Source organism: Cajanus cajan, chromosome 4, assembly GCF_000230855.2.
Source record: "Cajanus cajan strain Asha chromosome 4, NIPB_CcT2T_4, whole genome shotgun sequence".
NCBI lineage: Eukaryota > Viridiplantae > Streptophyta > Magnoliopsida > Fabales > Fabaceae > Cajanus > Cajanus cajan.
Genome location: NC_138520.1, coordinates 68,179,221 through 68,197,755, shown reverse-complemented (window position 1 = coordinate 68,197,755; position 18,535 = coordinate 68,179,221). Strand labels below are relative to the sequence as shown.

General features: G+C 34.0%; 1 protein-coding gene across 14 annotated transcripts; it reads right to left on the bottom strand.

The window, feature by feature from the left end:
- Positions 1–1,781: 1,781 nt before the first annotated feature.
- On the bottom strand, positions 1,782–17,318 carry LOC109816750 (uncharacterized). 14 transcript variants are annotated; one of them, XM_083072885.1, is made up of 3 exons: positions 16,925–17,315; positions 16,637–16,783; positions 1,782–1,811 (listed from the first exon to the last, which is right to left on the bottom strand). In XM_083072885.1, exons 1-3 carry the CDS (start codon positions 17,198–17,200, stop codon positions 1,797–1,799), a joined length of 438 nt encoding a protein of 145 aa, XP_082929011.1. In that variant the 5' UTR covers positions 17,201–17,315; the 3' UTR covers positions 1,782–1,796. The 14 variants fall into 14 exon arrangements, with proteins under 14 accessions (XP_082929011.1, XP_020237434.1, XP_020237440.1 ...); XM_020381845.3 differs by lacking the exon at positions 1,782–1,811 and adding an exon at positions 9,896–10,171 and having other exon boundaries at positions 16,625–16,783; XM_020381851.3 differs by lacking the exon at positions 1,782–1,811 and adding an exon at positions 9,896–10,171.
- Between the last annotated feature and the right edge of the window lie 1,217 nt (positions 17,319–18,535).

The window sequence follows — 18,535 nt, the reverse complement described above, 5'->3', positions numbered from 1 at the left end:
TGATTGAGCTGAATATTAATTATAAAGTAAGGGTGAGTTAAGACTAATGCTAAAAAAATAATTTCAATATTAGAATAATTAAGACAATTATTTATTTTTAGGAGTTTAATTATAAAGATAATTATATTTAAGTTTTATTTATCTGTTTTACATTCTTTTAATAAAATACTTTATTCTCTATGTATTATTTTTATGAAGATAATGGATTTTTTTTTCATAAATAAATATTTTATTTCTATTTTTTTAGTTTTTATATTATAGACATAATTCATTTTCCTTTTTATTGAGACAAAATATATAAATATTATTTATTTATTTCTAAGATATTTTTTTTTATAATATAATGATTGACAACACGATTCATTTTTGTTAAATAATATTTTAAAACATAATTACTATATTTTTTTTTAAAACTTATGAATAATGTATATCCCACTTTTTACTATAAAAATAATATGCAAAATTGATAATTAACATTTATGTTTAGTTTTATTTTTTATGTAATTTTTTTTGATAATTATGTTTTTGATACAAACTATTCATCAACTTTGTCGATGACTAATCTCTATTGAAAAATTTGACTTGACCGTTGAGTATTCCCTCTTAACAACTTTTTATTTATTCATAAGTGAATTTGAGATATTTTGCAAAATTTTTTCTTTAATTTTGCTTAATTTAGATATATAACTAATTGTTTATAATGTAATTTTCTTTAAAGTTACAAAGACCTTTAATTTAAATAAATCTTAAAAAAAGTTGTTTTTTTTCTTGTAATTCCAAGATGCATTTTAATTATATTATTATATTAGTTAAGAGGGATAGTAGTGTCTTCTTACCATGCACATTTATACACGCATTGACACATACAAGTAAGTTTCTGAATTTACTTTCCTTAATAACATAAAATGCAACATTTACAAATCTAATAGTTAAAAATAATGTAATATATTATCTTGACAACCATTAGCATGGGCAAAATGTATTGACAAAAAAATCCAAATAACCAAACAACACTAAAGACTCAATTGTAACAATACCTAATTTAACTAGTCCACTTTCAAAATTGGGTAAAAGTTGGGCTATCCGATTTGCAACTGTAGAGATCCACCAGTTAAGAACCATTTTTTTCTTTCTTTTCAAATTCATCTCAATTTTGTAAGTTTCAAATCAAACACAATATTGACTTTCAGCTCACTTCATTCTTAGTTTTACCCAAAAAAAAACGTAATTGGCGTTTAATCAAGTCTTGTTGTAGGATTCAAAAGGTCTAAATATCTTATAATTTACATTTTCTTTTTTGCGCTAGAATAAAAATTGTTAAAGAAACACTACCTATCCTTGACATTGTATTGAGCCTCTACCAAACATTGGAATATACAAGACAAAATAATTTAGTGGGAGAAAGTATAGTCCAAAAACCAAAATACATTTCATTGGGCCTAATGAATAAAAGAATACATTGACTTGGCCTACACCGAACTTGTCACAGTATGCCTAGCAAATTAGGATTATTACCTTTAAATTTTAATAATTTGTTAAATAGTTTTTTTTATTAATAAAATGTTAGTAATTAATGTATTATGTAACACATTAACAAATGACTTTGAATGAAATTAATTTTTGTTAAAATGTTTTTAATTTTATTATAAAAACAAGTTAATAGTATAATTCAATACAAATTTTTTTATCCAACACAAATGATATTCCAACGTGGTTATGGATAATCTAACATAAAATCAAACACGAGTGTTAACTTCTCCTGTTGTAAAGCTGTTGGAAAGGTGCCCCTAATTTAATTAGGAATACAATTGCTGCTGAACATGTAACGAAAATAATTGAAACACAAGATTAGTATCTGATATTCATCAGAGAAGTTTCAATGATATAGACAGGAAGAGGTCCTCGTATGCTTTCTGATAAACAACTTTGTTTCTCATCTTAATCTAAATTATGTCGACAAACAACAAATACTTAATCCAAATAATTAATCTAGTAAAACTTTTATCTTACACATAAAAGGAATTGAAATTTTCAATCAATTAAAATAATTATAATCCACACCAAACACTTAGTTAACTTTGGGAAGCAGCACTAATAAAATGGAGTGATGTTAAATTTTACCTCCCTTTCTATGTGAAAAATAAATTCAAATATATAAGTATATGAAGTCTCACTTAAGTAAATGGAGAGAGGGGAAATTAAAATTATGAAAGAGACTTGTTATCATAAAAAATACACAATAGAAAATAGATAAAGGAGAGAAAATCAATGTGTAGTTTGAATATCAAACGAACAATCATTTTTTAATTGTAACCATAAATTTGTTCACTTTGGATTGAATTGATTTTTGGACATTAGGTTCGTTAGAGGTGATTCTTTATTTTCAATGGTTGGATCATCGATTAAAGGTCAAGTGGGATAAAAGTTGCTTGTATAAGCAACTTTATAAGCATCAATGCTTTGGTTGTTTCAATTGATTGTATAATTGTTAGAGATTATTTTTTACCCTTTATTATTTATAGTGAAGTTGTTTCTTTAATTTGAATGATTTGTGATTTTTATCCTTATATTAAGACGTTTTCTACTTTAAAAATCTTTCTATCTCTCTTGCTCTTTGTGATTTCTATTTTACTTTATTTTGTTGGTGCTCGACTTTGATTTTTGCAAGTTTGGAGAATTTATTTTCACTACTTATTATTATATTATTTAGTTCTTATTATTATTGTGTTGAGTTTTCCTCATCAAAATGACATTAAAGCTCTATGGTTAAAGGACTCTTTAACTTGTTAGATGGAGACACATTCAAAGATGATTTCTTTGAATGAGGCAAATTATCACTTGTGGAAGGATAAAATGAAAGACTTGCTATTTGTGAAGAACTTGCATCTTCATGTCTTTGCTACTAATAATTTAGAATCCAAGTTTGTTGACGAATGAGATCTTGAGCATTGACAAATAATTTGTAAATGATAATGTTTACAATCCTATTACTAATGAGACATATGTGAGAATCCTATGAGATAAATTTGAGTCCTTATATGCTTTCTAAGTTGGGAAATAATAAATTATATTTACTAAAAAGCTTTGTAGAGTTGAAGTACAAGGTAGGGACTCCTATTATAGATCACTTGGGTGAATTTCAAAGACTTTTGGATCAGCTATCAAGAGTAACTATCAAATTTGATGAAGATTTGTTGAGACTATTTCTTATTATTAACTCTACTTGAGAGACATTTCGAGTTTCTATTATTAATGTTGCCCTTAATGGTGATGTTTCTTTACAAATGACAAAAAGTGATGCTCTTAATAAGATGAGAAGGAAGACATGTGGTGGTTCATCTCATTTGGAGGTGCTTGTTCCTAAAAATAAAGACAAAAGGCATAAGGAAGATATAGATTTAATTATTATTCTTTGTCATTGATTTAATTAATTTTAATGAACATATAGATAATTGATAATAGTGTTACACTACCTGTTAGTTCTTCACATTTAACATGCAATGTAGCACCACTACCAATTATCCACATGCTTTCAACGAATAAAAGATTAATTAAATCAATGTCATAGAAAACAACAAGAGTTGCTTGTTAATAAGATGAGAAGGAAGACATGTGGTGGTTCATCTCATTTAAAGGTGCTTGTTACTAAAAATAGAGGCAAAAGACATAAGGAAGATCAATAAGGTAGTAATGAAAAAAGTAGGAGTAGGCTCATGTCTCATTACAAAAATGTGGAGTGTCATTATTGTCACACAATAGGGCACATATAGAAGAATTGTTTTATGTGGGAGAACGAGAATAAAGATGAGAAAGGTAAACAAAAAAGAGATATCATGATGATGGTGATCATGTGACTATTGCTACTAGTGATGATCTTATTATTCTGTGTTTGATTTAATTAATTTTGTAATTAATGAACATGTAGATAATTGATAATGGTGTTACACTACATATTAGTTCTTCACATTTAACATGTAGTGTAGCACCACGACCAATTATCCACATGCTTTCAACGAATAAAAGATTAATTAAATCAATGTCGTAGAAATAACAAGAACATCACTAGTAGCAATAGCCACATGATCACTATCATCACGATCCCTTTCTACTCACATGATCACCATCATCATGATCACATCTTATATTCTCCTTTTGTAGAAAACAATTCTTTTGCATGTGCCCTGTTTTGTGACAATAATGACACTTCACAGTTTAATATCAAGACCTAATTTTGCTCCTGTTGTTGTCTCTACCACCATTTTTTATATTTCTTTTGACTTCTCCCCTTATTTTCAGTAATAAGCACTTGTAAATGAGATAAAGCACTGTGTGTCTTCCTTCTCGTCTCCTCATTAAAAGCACCACTTTTTGTCATTTGCAAAAAAACATCACCATTATGAGCAACACTAATCATGAAAATATGAAATTTCTCGCAAGAATAATGTAGATTTAATAATAGGAATAGTCTTAGCAAATCTTCATCAAATTTTGATACATATTCTTGATAATTGACCAAAGAATCCTTGAAATTCACTTAAATAATTTGTAATAGGAGTTTTCTCTTTGTACTTATACCTTACAAAAGCATGTACAACTTATTATTTCCTTATTTAAAAGCATATAGGGACTCAAGAGAATCTCACAAGGCTTTCATGTGTGTCTCATTAGCAATTAGATTATAAACATTATCTTTCACAAACTGTTTGATAAATATTCACACCTATTGATGCTAAAAATCATATTCTTAACCAGACTTGGAGTCTGGTTTATTGGTAACAAAGATAAGAAGATGCAAATTCTTGATAAATAGCAAGTCCTTTATTTTGCTTTCCACAAGGGATAATTTGCTTTATTCAAAGAAATCATCTTTAAGTAAGTTAAACAACTCCTTAATCAAAAGGTTGTGATGTTACTCTAATGATAGGAAAACCTAACATCATAATAATAACTTAATAACATAGTAATAATTAACAAGGACCACCCACAAAATAGTAGCCATGGTATTTGTCAATAAGGGTATCAACGATCTTAAGCTTTCAAGGCATCTAGTAGCCATGGTTTCCAACAACCACAAAATCCACCACAACTATCAACTAGACTAAAAAGCTTGATGATAAAAGTTTTCACAAGCCAAAAAAATTTTATGGCTAGCCAAAAATAGATAAATGAGGCAGTTGACGATTCTCTAAAGGAATTGGCAACAAGGATTAATGATTTGGCTCTCCACAACAAAATGTTGGAAGGACAAATAAATCAAATGAGCTGATACATACCATCAACTAGCCATCTCCAAGGCATGTTCCCTAGTAAAATGAAACCAAACATGAAATCTGAACATGCAAATGCAATGGTGGCAGAAGTTGTAAGGTATTAGATGTTCCTTAGTCTAAAAAGGATAAATAGGGTGAAGGAAAAATTCAAGAGGAGATGCATCCTACGATTAAATGCAAAAAAAGAGGTTTCTCCAAAAATGGTTGCAACTCTGCTTGATTTTCCTAAGGCATACCAACCACCTATACCATTCCCTCAATGGTTAGCAAGGTTCAAGCTTGACAACCAATTTGAAACTTTTTTTGAAATGGTCAAGCAACTTTATATCAATATTCCTTATATAGAGGCAATGCAACAAATGCCCACTTAAGCTAAATTATTAAAGCATATTCTTGCTAATTGTACGAAGGTAGACAAAAGAGAGATTGTGACTTTGATCCACAAAAAGCTTTCTACCAAACTCAAGAACCCTGGTAGTTTCTAGGGAATGTTAAATTTGAAAAGGCCTTATGTGATTGATAATTGTCAAATATGGATACATATTTATTCAATTTAGACAATTATTAATATATATTATGCTTCTAATCTTGTTTTTGATCAAAACACTTAGTCAAAAGATAATTTCATTTTAGAATTTAATTGTTTAAATATTAGGTTTTTTTTAATGTTTTTCTTTAGTGAAATACAACAGGGAGAAAATAATTTGGAAACCTACAAGTCTAAAAAAGAACCATCAATTTAAGCTGCATACAATTGTCACTCCAAGCTATGGAAATTCGTTGAAAGCTTCTAGAAATTTTCTCTTAACGAATCAAGGCAGAAAACAACACAAGAAGACTACACCAACTTGTTTAAAGCGAGTAACATAGAAGCTTAGAGCAAGCACAATTCGTTTAGAGCTACCACAAATTTGCTCTAAACGAGCCAATGCAGAAGGCAATCTTAGAAGCATACATATGGTCGCTCAAAGCGAGCTACAAGGGCGCTTTGAGTGAGTTACAAGGTGCTCTAAGTAAGAAGAATTTTCTCAAAACTACCACAAATTCATCTTGAGCGAGTAAAGGCAGAGAGCACCCTTGGACGCACTTACATGATCGCTTAGAGCGAGCAACAGGGGTGCTCTAAGTTAGAGTTGTCAAAACGAGCCACCTGGCCTAGCCCAGCCCGACTCACCACGGGTTGGTCAATAAGTGAGTCAACCCAACTTAATTCACCTTCTAGTGAGCTAACAAAAACTAAGCCTAACTCGACCAACCACGGGTTAATGAGTTAAACAGGTTGAGTCACTTAATTTTTTAAAAAATCTTTTTTTCCTACTATCCAACAACATATTTTTTAAATATTCATTTTTTTAAAATTAATTTTTAAATATCTATTCAGCCAATTTTTTTAAAAAAAATCTATTTTTTTCTAATGTCTAGGCACACAATCTACCTTTTTTCTTATTTCTTTTTCTTCCACAAAAAATGAGTGACATTTGACTGAATAAATAAGTGGGTTATGGGTTTTTATTTTTTTTTGTGAGTGGGCTATGGGTTTTAATTATTTATTTTGCATGAGTGGGTTGTAGGTTTTCATATTTTTTTGTGTGAGTGAGATTGTAAGTCAGCTCGGCTCACCACGGGTTCAACTCGGGTGAGTTGGGTTCTTAGTGAGCCAAGTTGAATTTCCAACAATTCTAAAATTTGCAAAAAAAAAATAAAAAATTCGCCTAACCCAACTTGAATTCGTGGTGAGTTGAGTTGACTCACATGTTGTGGCCCATTTTAACAATTCTACTCTGAGTGACTAGTTTAAACCTAAAAGCCCAAAAAAATTATTATAAATTCTGGGTTTCTAGAGGTCTTTGTATCGATTTTCAGTAGTAAAACATTCTTCTTAGCACAATTCTAAAGAGATTAGAGAGAGTTTCTATTATATCATCATTGTAATCATGGATTGATTGGGGATAAGGTCATGAGTGACTAAGTTCTCTATTATTGGAGATTGAGATAACTACTTGAACTATATAATTTTCTCCCTATTTTTCATTAAATAAAATATTTATTCAATTGATTATTTTATTGGCCTAAATAAATAAAAAAATTAAATATTTTCAAGAATAAATTGTTTAAAAAATAATTTACCAAAATAAATTGTTTTGCCATGTGGACATTTACAAGCAAAATGTCAACAGGGATGACGACTTTATTTTACAAGGAAGACATTAGTACAATTGACATTTTTAGTGCAATTTTTAGGATTTAGGGTTCACTACAATTTTTTGGTTCCTGTGACATTTTGAGTGTTTTCCTACCACACCGTAGTTCTATCGTATAACACTACTTAACGACTTTATGAAGGGGTGAGTGATTTTTCTCTAAACACCAAACATGTTTTGAGTTTATTATTGCTGATGCTCTTCAAGCGTTAGCACAAGTTGTAAATACTAGTAGGGCTGGAGCTGCTACTAACTGGTTGGAGCAATTTCAGCGTAACCACCCACCTATGTTCAAATGAGGTTATGATCCCGATGCTGCTAATGCTATGGAGTGCCCTCCTGCTCAGAAGGTGAATCTGGCCACCTTCATGTTGACTGCTGATGCATACTTTTGTTGGGGAGTGCATTTGAATTGGGACAACTTCAAAAGGGTCTTCTTTGAGAAGTACTTCTTGGATGATGTGAGGAGTCAGAAGGAGGTGGAGTTCCTTGAGCTAAAGCAAGGAAATGACACAGTAGCAGAGTATGCTACCAAGTTTAACTCATTGGTTTGTTACTGCTCTCACTATCATGGTGAGGGTGGTGAACGGGCTATGCAACAGCAGAGTCCTCACTTTGCTCAGATAGAGGCAGGTATAGCTACGACTGAGGTAGCTAGACCGGTGGTCTCTCAGGATGAGAGAGATTTAGCAGAGTTCAGGAGATGTCAGACTCCTCAGTTCAAGGGGGATTCAGATCCTGATGTGGCAGATCAGTGGTTGAGTGAGATGGAGAAGATCTGTAGTGTCTTGGGGTCTTTTGAGGAGAGGAAGTAGACCTATGCAATATACATGCTGGCGGGCGAGGCTGAGTACTGGTGGAGAGGCACCGAGTAGATGTTAGAGAGCAGGGGTGTACCTGTTGATTGGGATTACTTCAAGAGGGTCTTTTTGGAGAAGTATTTCCCGGATAACGTTAGATACGCTATGGAGGTGGAGTTCATGAGACTGCAACAGAGGAACATGTCTGTTTCAGAGTATGCTATGAGATTTGAGCATCTGGCTCGTTTCTACTCTTAGGCCATATCTCAGGCTTGGAGATGTAGGAAGTTTGAAGAGAGGTTGAGGCATGAGCTGAAAAGGGTCATAGTCCTTATGTCTATAGTGGAGTTTCCTTCCTTGGTTGAGAAGGCAAAGACTGTTGAGAGACTAGAGGGTGGTGGTAGTAGCGGCAAGGCTACTAGAGTTCAGGAGGGATCATCCGGATCCAGGAGGGGAGGCCAGCAGAGGGGACCCTATGACAAGCATGTTTAGTCTCAAAGGAGTGTTGTCAGTAGGGGACCTCGCCCTGCTACTCCCCAGGGTGGAGCACCATCAGGCGATGCTACAGATGTGGAGTAACACATGTGGTTAGAGATTGTTCCCATCCGGGGAATGTCTGTTTCAGGTGTGGTAGGCCAGGCCACATTTCTAGAGATTGTCAAGTGCCACCGACTCCATCTGGGAGTACCCCGAGGCCACCTAGGCCTATAGTTGTGAAGAGAGTTTTTGCTTTATTAGGTGTAGAGGCTTCCACTTCATCAGATCTAGTGAAAGGGAAAGGGAAGGTAGCAGGTGAGGATGTTTTGTTCCTGTTTGATTCTGGTGCCACATATTTTTTTATCTCTATTGATGTGTGAGGAGATTGGGTTTATCGGTATCTGCATTGCATGTTGATTTGTCTGTGTCTACTCCAACTTCAATTTTTGTGGTGATGTCGAAGATGTGTTTGAGATGCCCGATAAAAGTGTTTGGTAGGAGGTTTCGAGTCAACCTGATTGTGTTGCCCATCTGCTCCTCCACATTCCCTAGATAGGAACAATCTCTAACCATATGTGCTCCTCCACATCTGTAGCATCGCATTGATGGTGCTCTACCCTGGGGAGTAGTAGGGCAAGGTCCCCTACTAATAGCACCCCTCTGAGACTGAACAGGCCTATCATAGGGTCCCCTCTGCTAGCCTCCCCTCTTGGATCCGGATGATCCCTCTTGAACTCTAGCAGCCTTGTCACTGCTACCACCACCCTCCAGTCTCTCAACAGTCTTTGCCTTCTCAACCAAGGCATGAAACTCCACTATAGACATAGGGACTATGACCCTCTTCAGCTCATGCCTCAACCCCTTTGCAAACTTCCTACATCTCCAAGCCTTAGATATGGCCTGAGAGTAGAAACGAGTTAGATGCTCAAATTTCATAGCATACTCTAAAATAGACATGCTCTCTTGCTACAGTCTCATGAACTCCACCTCCTTAGCGTATCTAACGCTATCCGGGAAATACTTCTCCAAAAAGACCCTCATGAAGCAATCTCAATCAACAGGTACACCCCTGCTCTCTAATATCTGCCTGGTGCCTCTCCACCAGTACTCAGCCTCGCCCGCCAACATGTATACTGCATAGGCCAACTTCCTTTCCTCAGAAGACTCCAAGACACTGAAGATCTTCTCCATCTCACTTAACCACTGATCTGTCACATCAAGATCTGAATCCCCCTTGAATTGAGGAGGTTGACATGTCTTGAACTCTACTAAATCTCTCTCATCCTGAGAGATCACCGGTCTAGCTACCTCAGCCGCAACTCTACCTGCCTCCATTTGAGTAAAGTGAGCACTCTACTGCTGCATTGCCATGACCATCATCTCCATGACCTTAGCAATCTGGTCATACTGAGGCCTCACCATACTGAAAGAATTCAGAACATTCCTTTAGTAACACTTTACCACCAGAAATCACCAAAACTAACACATATTATAGATATGACACAACAGAAACCTAGAAGGATCACTCTCCACAGAGTACCCAAAAGACTCGACTGGCTCTGATACCATAAAAGTGTAACGACCCCCCATGATCTCTACACTTAGTAGAATTGCACTAACACTAGTGAACTACGATAAATACTAAGTTGGATAACTCATACATATAGATATGTATATAAATAATAATAAAACTACATTTCTATGTGTAAAATACAACACTAAATATGTACAGTCATCCAAAATAACATCACCCTAGTGCCGATCAAGCATAACAACAGCTACCCAAGAGGGTAACTCTGACACTAGAACCAAAACTCCTCATCTCGCAACGGTCACCTCAACTCCAAGCTAGCCCTAACCTGCTCCTATACCAAGTATGATCATCGTAGTCCCACCACATGGAAACAGAAGGGTAAGCTAGAGTTCAATAAACAATCATACAAGTATAGAACAAAATCTATATTACATATTCAATAAATCAAGTTCTAAAGGAACTCCTATCTCAATCAATCATCAATTCATCAAACATGAAGTCACGCTACACACTTCATCATAACAACAATCATGCAATAACATGCAACTCATGACAGATATCAATACATATCAATCATCTAATGCGTCGTCACGCATACACCTAGGAGATCTCCTTAAAAGTAGAGCAATATAAGTGACATCCCATCCTATCGAAACCACCTTAACCGTTTTCACGCCCAATGCGCCCGCTTGGTCACAGCTAAACAGGATATAATCCTTACTCGAGTTTACTCGGATGATGTCACTTACACAATTGGAAGTCCGAATCCACCGTCAGGTATAACACAGTTGGGTACAGGCTTACCGCGACCTTGACATGAATTACCAAGTCACTTGTAGAGTTCGCCCACCGACTATCTGCAAGGTCCACGCACGTTTCCCAGTACTTGGTTAAGGAAATAACTCTCGACCTCATTCTCTGCTCCAACACTAGTTGAGGACTTAAAGGAGACTCACCCAAACTAGTGGCCTACCTGAGCACCACTCTCAAGAGACTCTATGTGAGCTCTTCCAGTTCGAAAACATTTTCCCTCTCTTCAAGTCCTAGGCTAGACTCATGCCATAAGGCATCACATGCAATTATGCATCACACATCATACATGGTCTACCCACCATCATGATCAATAATCATACTCATGCCATAAGGCATCACATGCAATAATGCATCATACATCATACATGATCTACCCACCATCATGATCAATAATCATACTCATGTCATAAGGCATCACATGCAATAATGCATCATACATCATACATGGTCTACCCACCATTATGATCAATAATCATACTCATATGAACATATACTCATGCCATATCATATTTAAACATTCATACATATCATTACCAAGCATACATATGAATCATTCACCACCATACATCATATATAATACATATATGAACCAATATACAACATAGCATCAAACAACTTTTTAATCCACATGCAATGGAAGAAATAACATCCATGCACCAACAACAGTTCAATCCAAGTCCTAAAAACAACATGTACCCATTTGATTCATCAAGATCGCCCAAAACCCCATTTTAGCTCAAAAACCCTGAAAATGAAAAATACCCATCAAATCAGCAAATCCAACCACATGCAAACACAAAAAAAACACAATGCATAGGTTCCATACAATTCAAAAACAAGTTCAAAATCAGCATGCATTCATCCAATGCATCAAAATCACAAAAAATTCCTATTTTCCCCCAAAACCCCAAAATGAACAATTTCTCAACATTCATGCATCAATTGAGTTTTTGAACTCACATGCAACCTAAATAACAAACATTCTAGCTTCTCTCACTTGAGAATTGGCTCAAAATAGCCAAGAACTGAGAAAAAGAAGAAGTATCCTCCAAAGCTCGACTCCTGAACTTCAATTCTCCAAAAACAAGCTTTCTAGTCTGAATTCAAGAGGAAACATAAGACATTAGTGATCTAGAGGAGAAGAAGAATCATACAGAGAAATTTGGGAGAGAAATGAGCTCACAAACCCAAAGTCCTTCTCTCTAAAACTTCTCTCTAAAACCTCTCTCTAAGTTCCTTTTTTTTTCTTCTCCTCAACTGCATACATGTGGCCTATTTATAGAAGTCTGGAGTGGTCAGAACGGCCCGTTTCGAATCTGGAACGGCTCGTTCTGCACTTATTCGTCATGCAGAAAATTTACATCTAGAACGGCCCGTTCTCAAACTAGAACAACCCATTCTAGGGTTGCATTTTAACCCATAACGACCATGTTTGAAACGGCTTATTCTCAACTAGGATTTATAGACCTATTTAGTAGTTTGGAACGACCCATTCCTATGTTGGGGGATCCACTGTTAGTGGTACAAGGAATGCTGGAGAGTTCGTTTCTACTCCCACGGATCGATGCAAGAAGTGTGGATGACATGGCCACATTAGCTATGAATGTCTTGACAAGGATGTCACGTGCTTCAATTGTAATAGAAAGGGTCATATCAGCACCCAGTGTCCACAACCGCCAAGACCACGTGTTAATGAATCAGGTTCTCAAACTAAGCGTCCGAAGGCTACTGGGAGAGTATTTGCTCTTAGTGGTGCTGAAGCCGCTCAGTCTGAAAATCTAATACAAGGTACTTGTTTCATAACTGAGACTCCTTTTGTCGTACTATTTGATTCTGATGCAACTCATTCCTTCATTTCTATTTCTTGTGTCCAAAGTTTGAAATTGCTTGTGTCCTATTTAAATTTTGATTTGATTGTTGAAACCAATGTTTTAAAACCCGGACCGACCCGGCCGGTTGGACCGGTTGGACCGGGAACCAGTGGTCCAGCCGGTTCGAATCTGAAGTTAGATCGGTTATGCAGTCGATCCGTTTCAAACCGGATTGAACCGGTCAATTTTCCAGTTCAACCGGTGAACCGGTGGGTCAAACCAGTTCAACCACTTTTTTTTCTTATTTTTTTAAAATTTTTTTTAAGGGACCATAAATCACAAAAATAATAATGAAAATTGAATCTCTTAATGAAAAAGCAAGGAGTCTTATTAAATATAACAATGACTACTTGTTCTAATATATTTGTTTGCAATATATACAACTTAAATAACTTGTATAGTATATTATTAATTTTAAATTATATATTTAATAATGCGATATCTATGTAAATATTAGATATATTATTTTGTGATATTAATTGCAAGCATATTATATATGTACATATTATTTATATTTTTAATTTGTATTAATATATCGTTTAACATGTAATTTTTTGATGTATTTTTTTACAAAATAAAAATAAAAATAATTTTAAATAAGATAGAAAAATTGAAATTTAAAATAAGATATGAATTTATTAAAATTTATAAGTATAAAATATATTTAATATAAATATTTTTTAATAAAAATCGAGTCATGCAGTTCAACTAGTGACCCACCGGTTCAACCTTTGACCCACTGACCCAGTACCTTAACCGGTTCGATGACCGGTCCGGTTTTTAAAACTATGGTTGAAACCCCTACCGATGGCCCTGTAATTATCCTAAGTCTGTTTGAAGTGTCCTTTGGTTATTTTTGATAAGCAGTTTCTAGTTGACTTGATTTGTTTACCTCTTAGTCAATTAGATGTTATCCTTGGTATGGACTGGTTATCGTCCAATCATGTCCTCTTAAGCTGCTTTGATAAATCTATTTCTTTTGGTGAATGTAAGAAGACAGAATTTCTTAATGCTGCCAATATTAAAACTTGTTTAAAAGAAAATAAAAGAGTGTACATGATCTTAGCTTCCTTAATACTTGAGACTGATAGTAAGCTAGATGAGATTCCCTTAGTGAGAGAATTCTCAGAAGTATTCCCTAAGGATGTGTCTAGTTTACCGCCTAAGAGAGAGACTGAGTTTAGCATAGACTTAGTGCCAGGTACCTCACCTATACCTATAGCACCCTATAGGATGTCTCTTAAGGAGTTAGCTGAGCTTAAAAAATAGATAGAGGATTTACTTCCACCAGCATGTGATTTGCTCCCACTAGCAATAACTCGACTCCCTTAGAACCTAGCAGGAGCGAAGTAAGGCTTACTCCTACTCGGAGTACCAGAACTTGCAGCATGTATAGGACCTCTAGCTCCCTTGTAGAAAGCAGCACGTGCACGGTTGTCACGGTCAAAGATGTGGCACTTGTTCACTAAGGTTGGAAAATGGTAGATCTCTTGATAGTTGATCGCTGTTTTCATTTTGAGATGTAACCTATTCACAAACTTAATGCACTTAGCCCGTTCACCACCCTCATCATGATAATGAGAGCAGTAACGAACTAATGAGTCAAACTTGGCAGCATACTCTGCTACTGTGCCATTTCCTTGCTTTAGCTCAAGGAACTCCACCTCCTTTTGACTCCTCACATCATCCTGGAAGTACTTCTCAAGGAAGACCCTTTTGAAGTTGTCCCAATTCAAATGCACTCCCTCATCAATCATCCATTGTAGTGCTCCTTCCCATCAAAAGTATGCATCAACAATCAACATGAAGGTGGCCAGATTCACCTTCTAAGCAGGAAGGCACTCCATAGCATTGAAGATCTTCTCGATCTTTGTCAACCATATATTAGCAGCATCGGGATCATAACCTCCTTTGAACGTAGGTGGGTTGTTACGCTAAAATTACTCCAACTAGTTAGGAGCAGCTCCAGCCCTGTGCTAACGCTTAAAAAGCATCAACAATCACATGATCATTCCTACCAGCCATATTCTAAGAAAGGAAACACACCATTAAGCCAACATTAACAATACAGGGCAAACATATTCATCACAAAGCAAAACACCATCAAAGTACACAACAAAATCACGATGAACACATAACACACATGTCTGGTTTAAATCAACCAGGCTTTGATACCACTAAATGTGACACCCTCTACCTTGACATAATACACAATAATTGTAAGATAAAATTTGAATGAATAAAAACTTTCTCAATTAGCAAATAGGTAAAGGATTCACATTCACATACATAATCATAGTTCACTTGTGGAAATTACAAAAGAAATAAAGTTAAAGTTTTTCCAAACAAGAAAGAAACTAAAGTCCTAAACTAGTCCTAACTATGCCCCGATGTCACATATCCCAAAGCACTCCCGATTGAAGCCTAAGTCTCATCATCAACATTCTCATGCTGATGATCACCTATAACACAATAAAAATACACATAGAGCAAATAAGGGAGTGAGAAACATCTCACTCAATTTCAGGTGTAAAAATAATAGTTAGATAGCACACATACAACAAATATTCAAGTCACAAGCACCAGTCACATATAGACAACACACATACACAATTGGTATCACATGTACACTCATTTATCATGCAATGATGTCATGGACTCGACTCATAAATGCATGCATGTGGCGCTAGTCCCGTGTCTCATAATCACATATCATGTGGTATGTTGCTGAAGCAACATACCTGGAGTAATCTAGGAGTACATGCTGGCTCAATCGTACACTCTCAACTAGAAAAATGTACTGCTAGGGTCTCGTCAAGATAGTGAAGTCGCGCAAGATACGTGCCATGCACATAGACGAGCAGAACTGAGCCTTTCAAACCCCACTATCCCCTAGGACTCCTCTAAGATGTTTCACACTTGGAGGGTCTTCCCTAACGATGTACTCCATATCGTATCCCGTCACATAAATGCATATGATGCAAGTCACACGTTCACAAACTCATGGATTTATCATTTCACTTGTCATAGTTACTCATATATCATGTCTCATTGTCACATATCATCATATTTCATATCTCATATTCACTTTTCACATTGTCTCATCATATTCACATATTCACATAATCTTTACGGAGCATTCTAATTCATATCAAAATTTATCTATTTTTGAAATTAAACACATCTTTACATTTAATATCACACAAGGAGCGTAACGAGACATTCAGAAAGTAAAACAAAAAATTTTCATTGTCTGTTCCTATCAGGCAAGACTGCTACCCAAGGAATAGGTTAAGAATGAACACATACAACACGATATATGCCTATCAATTTATAATCGTATAAAAGGCTAAGGCTATGACCATATCTCCACACCACACACTGCGCTATGGTTCATCATTAAATCAGTATCCAGAAATTACAAAGAATTGCACGGAATAAGAAATAATTTGAAATCGTTATTCTATGAAAAGAACAGCAGATCTGTGAATCAAAGTGATAGAAAGACATCATAAGCAAACCCGAACACGTACTATTATAGATTAACCATTTTATTCCATGACCTTCTTCCCACGAACTCCCAATAATTATAATCAAAATCAAAATTAAAAAACAAGTAACAAGATATAGTTACCACCGCCATTAAGAGAAATCTTACTAAATTCATAACCTTTGCCATCTTCAATTTCCTGAACAGAAGCAACAAAGATCCCACATAAGAAAGCATCACGATTCCCCTTTGACCATTCATGAAGACAGATAGAGCCAGACATGATAAAAGCCCCACAACCCAAAAGCCAATGATACGAATTAGGTCCTGCAAAAATAGTGAGCCCAAAACAACTAATTTCATTATTCCTCATGGGGTTGGAAAATTGAAACGAAAAACCTAACCTTGTCAAGTTGTCATTCAATATTCATGTTTAATATAGCGAAAAAAGTGTTAAGTAAGATTAACCTTTCGATGTGGGGCATTTGGTTCCTTCTTCTTGAGCAATGGAGGGCGAAATCTGTGGAGAAATTTGATGAATCTTGTTGGTTGCGTGGGGTGGGAATTGATTGATAAGGCGAATTTAGGAAGGTTGAGGAGAATGGAGAGGCGGAAGAAGGAGAAGGAGAAGTTGGAAGTGGGTTTGTGAGTTGGAGTTGCGGCGATGAATCTGAGTCTGAAGTTGAATTTGTTGGCTTTGGCAGTAACGAGGACTCTCCATGACTGTTCTCTCTCTGAATGCATTTCCAATCAATCACAGTGACAGTGGAAAGACAGAACGTTATGAATCATATTTTTATTTATTTATTTATTTATTTCCATACTTTACCGTTAGAGATCGGAATTGGGGAACAAGCTGGGAACGTTCACAAAAGATTTGAGAATACAATTTCTCTCTTAACTCAATTATACAATTTATTTTTCTTTATTTTGTAGAGTAAATAGTCATCGGTACCTTCCCAATTTTTTTTTATCACGTCTTTTAAATTAAGTAAATGTCAAATAATTTTTAAATTTTACTATTTATTATTATTATTATTAAGGTTAAATTCATTTGTAAATATTTTTTTTTTCAAATTGTTAAGTTTATTCAGTTATTGTAAAAGAAAAAGAGTTTCTTTAGCTAGTATGCGATATAATACAAATAGATGTAAATTAAAAGAAAAAATATCAGAGGATTTTAAAAGTGAAATATAATGTAAATTTGGATAAGAAAGAAATTCTAATTTTTGATGTAACTAACATATTAAAGAGATTTTCATGTAACTAGTTTAAAATTTTTGTCATGTAACTAGTATATTAAAATATAATTTTCATGTCACAATATACAAACAAAAGTTTTAAACTACAAACATCTCTAATTTTAATATGCTAGTTAATTACATCGAAACTTAGGATTTGTTTCCTATCCAAATTTACATTATATCTCTATTTTTAAATTTGTTGATAATTTTTAATTTACATCTAGCTATAAAAATTAAGAAAAAGATAGAAAAACATAATTTTTTATCTACATAATTTAAATTTAAATTTAGTATTTCAGTACGTGCAAACACAATAAATTTTTATTTTATACAAGTCAAATTTATAATAAATATTTTCAAATATATTTAATATATGTAAACTATTTTAATTTATACAATATACATGATAAATATTTTTTTTATAAAACTATAATTTATAATAAATAAATAATTCTGAATATTTAAATTATACTATAATTAAATTTGTAAAAAATAAATATTTTAAAATATATAAATTATATTTTAAATTTACAATAAATAATTTATATTGTAATAAAAAAATTATTTTAATTATTGATATTCTTATAATGTTAAAATTGAATAAAAAAAGAATTAAAAAAAACGAGATGAAAGGTTGAGAAAAATCTTAAAAGGTATTCTCATTCAGGAAAAATAACTGAAAACATAATTTAGTTTGAATAGGATTTTAAAATTATACTTCAAACTTAAATTATACTGACAAAAGGTTTAATTTTCAAAGAAATTGTCAGTTTTATATTATGATATATTATGATTATATGTAAATTAAAAATAATATATAAAAGTTAAAAATTGA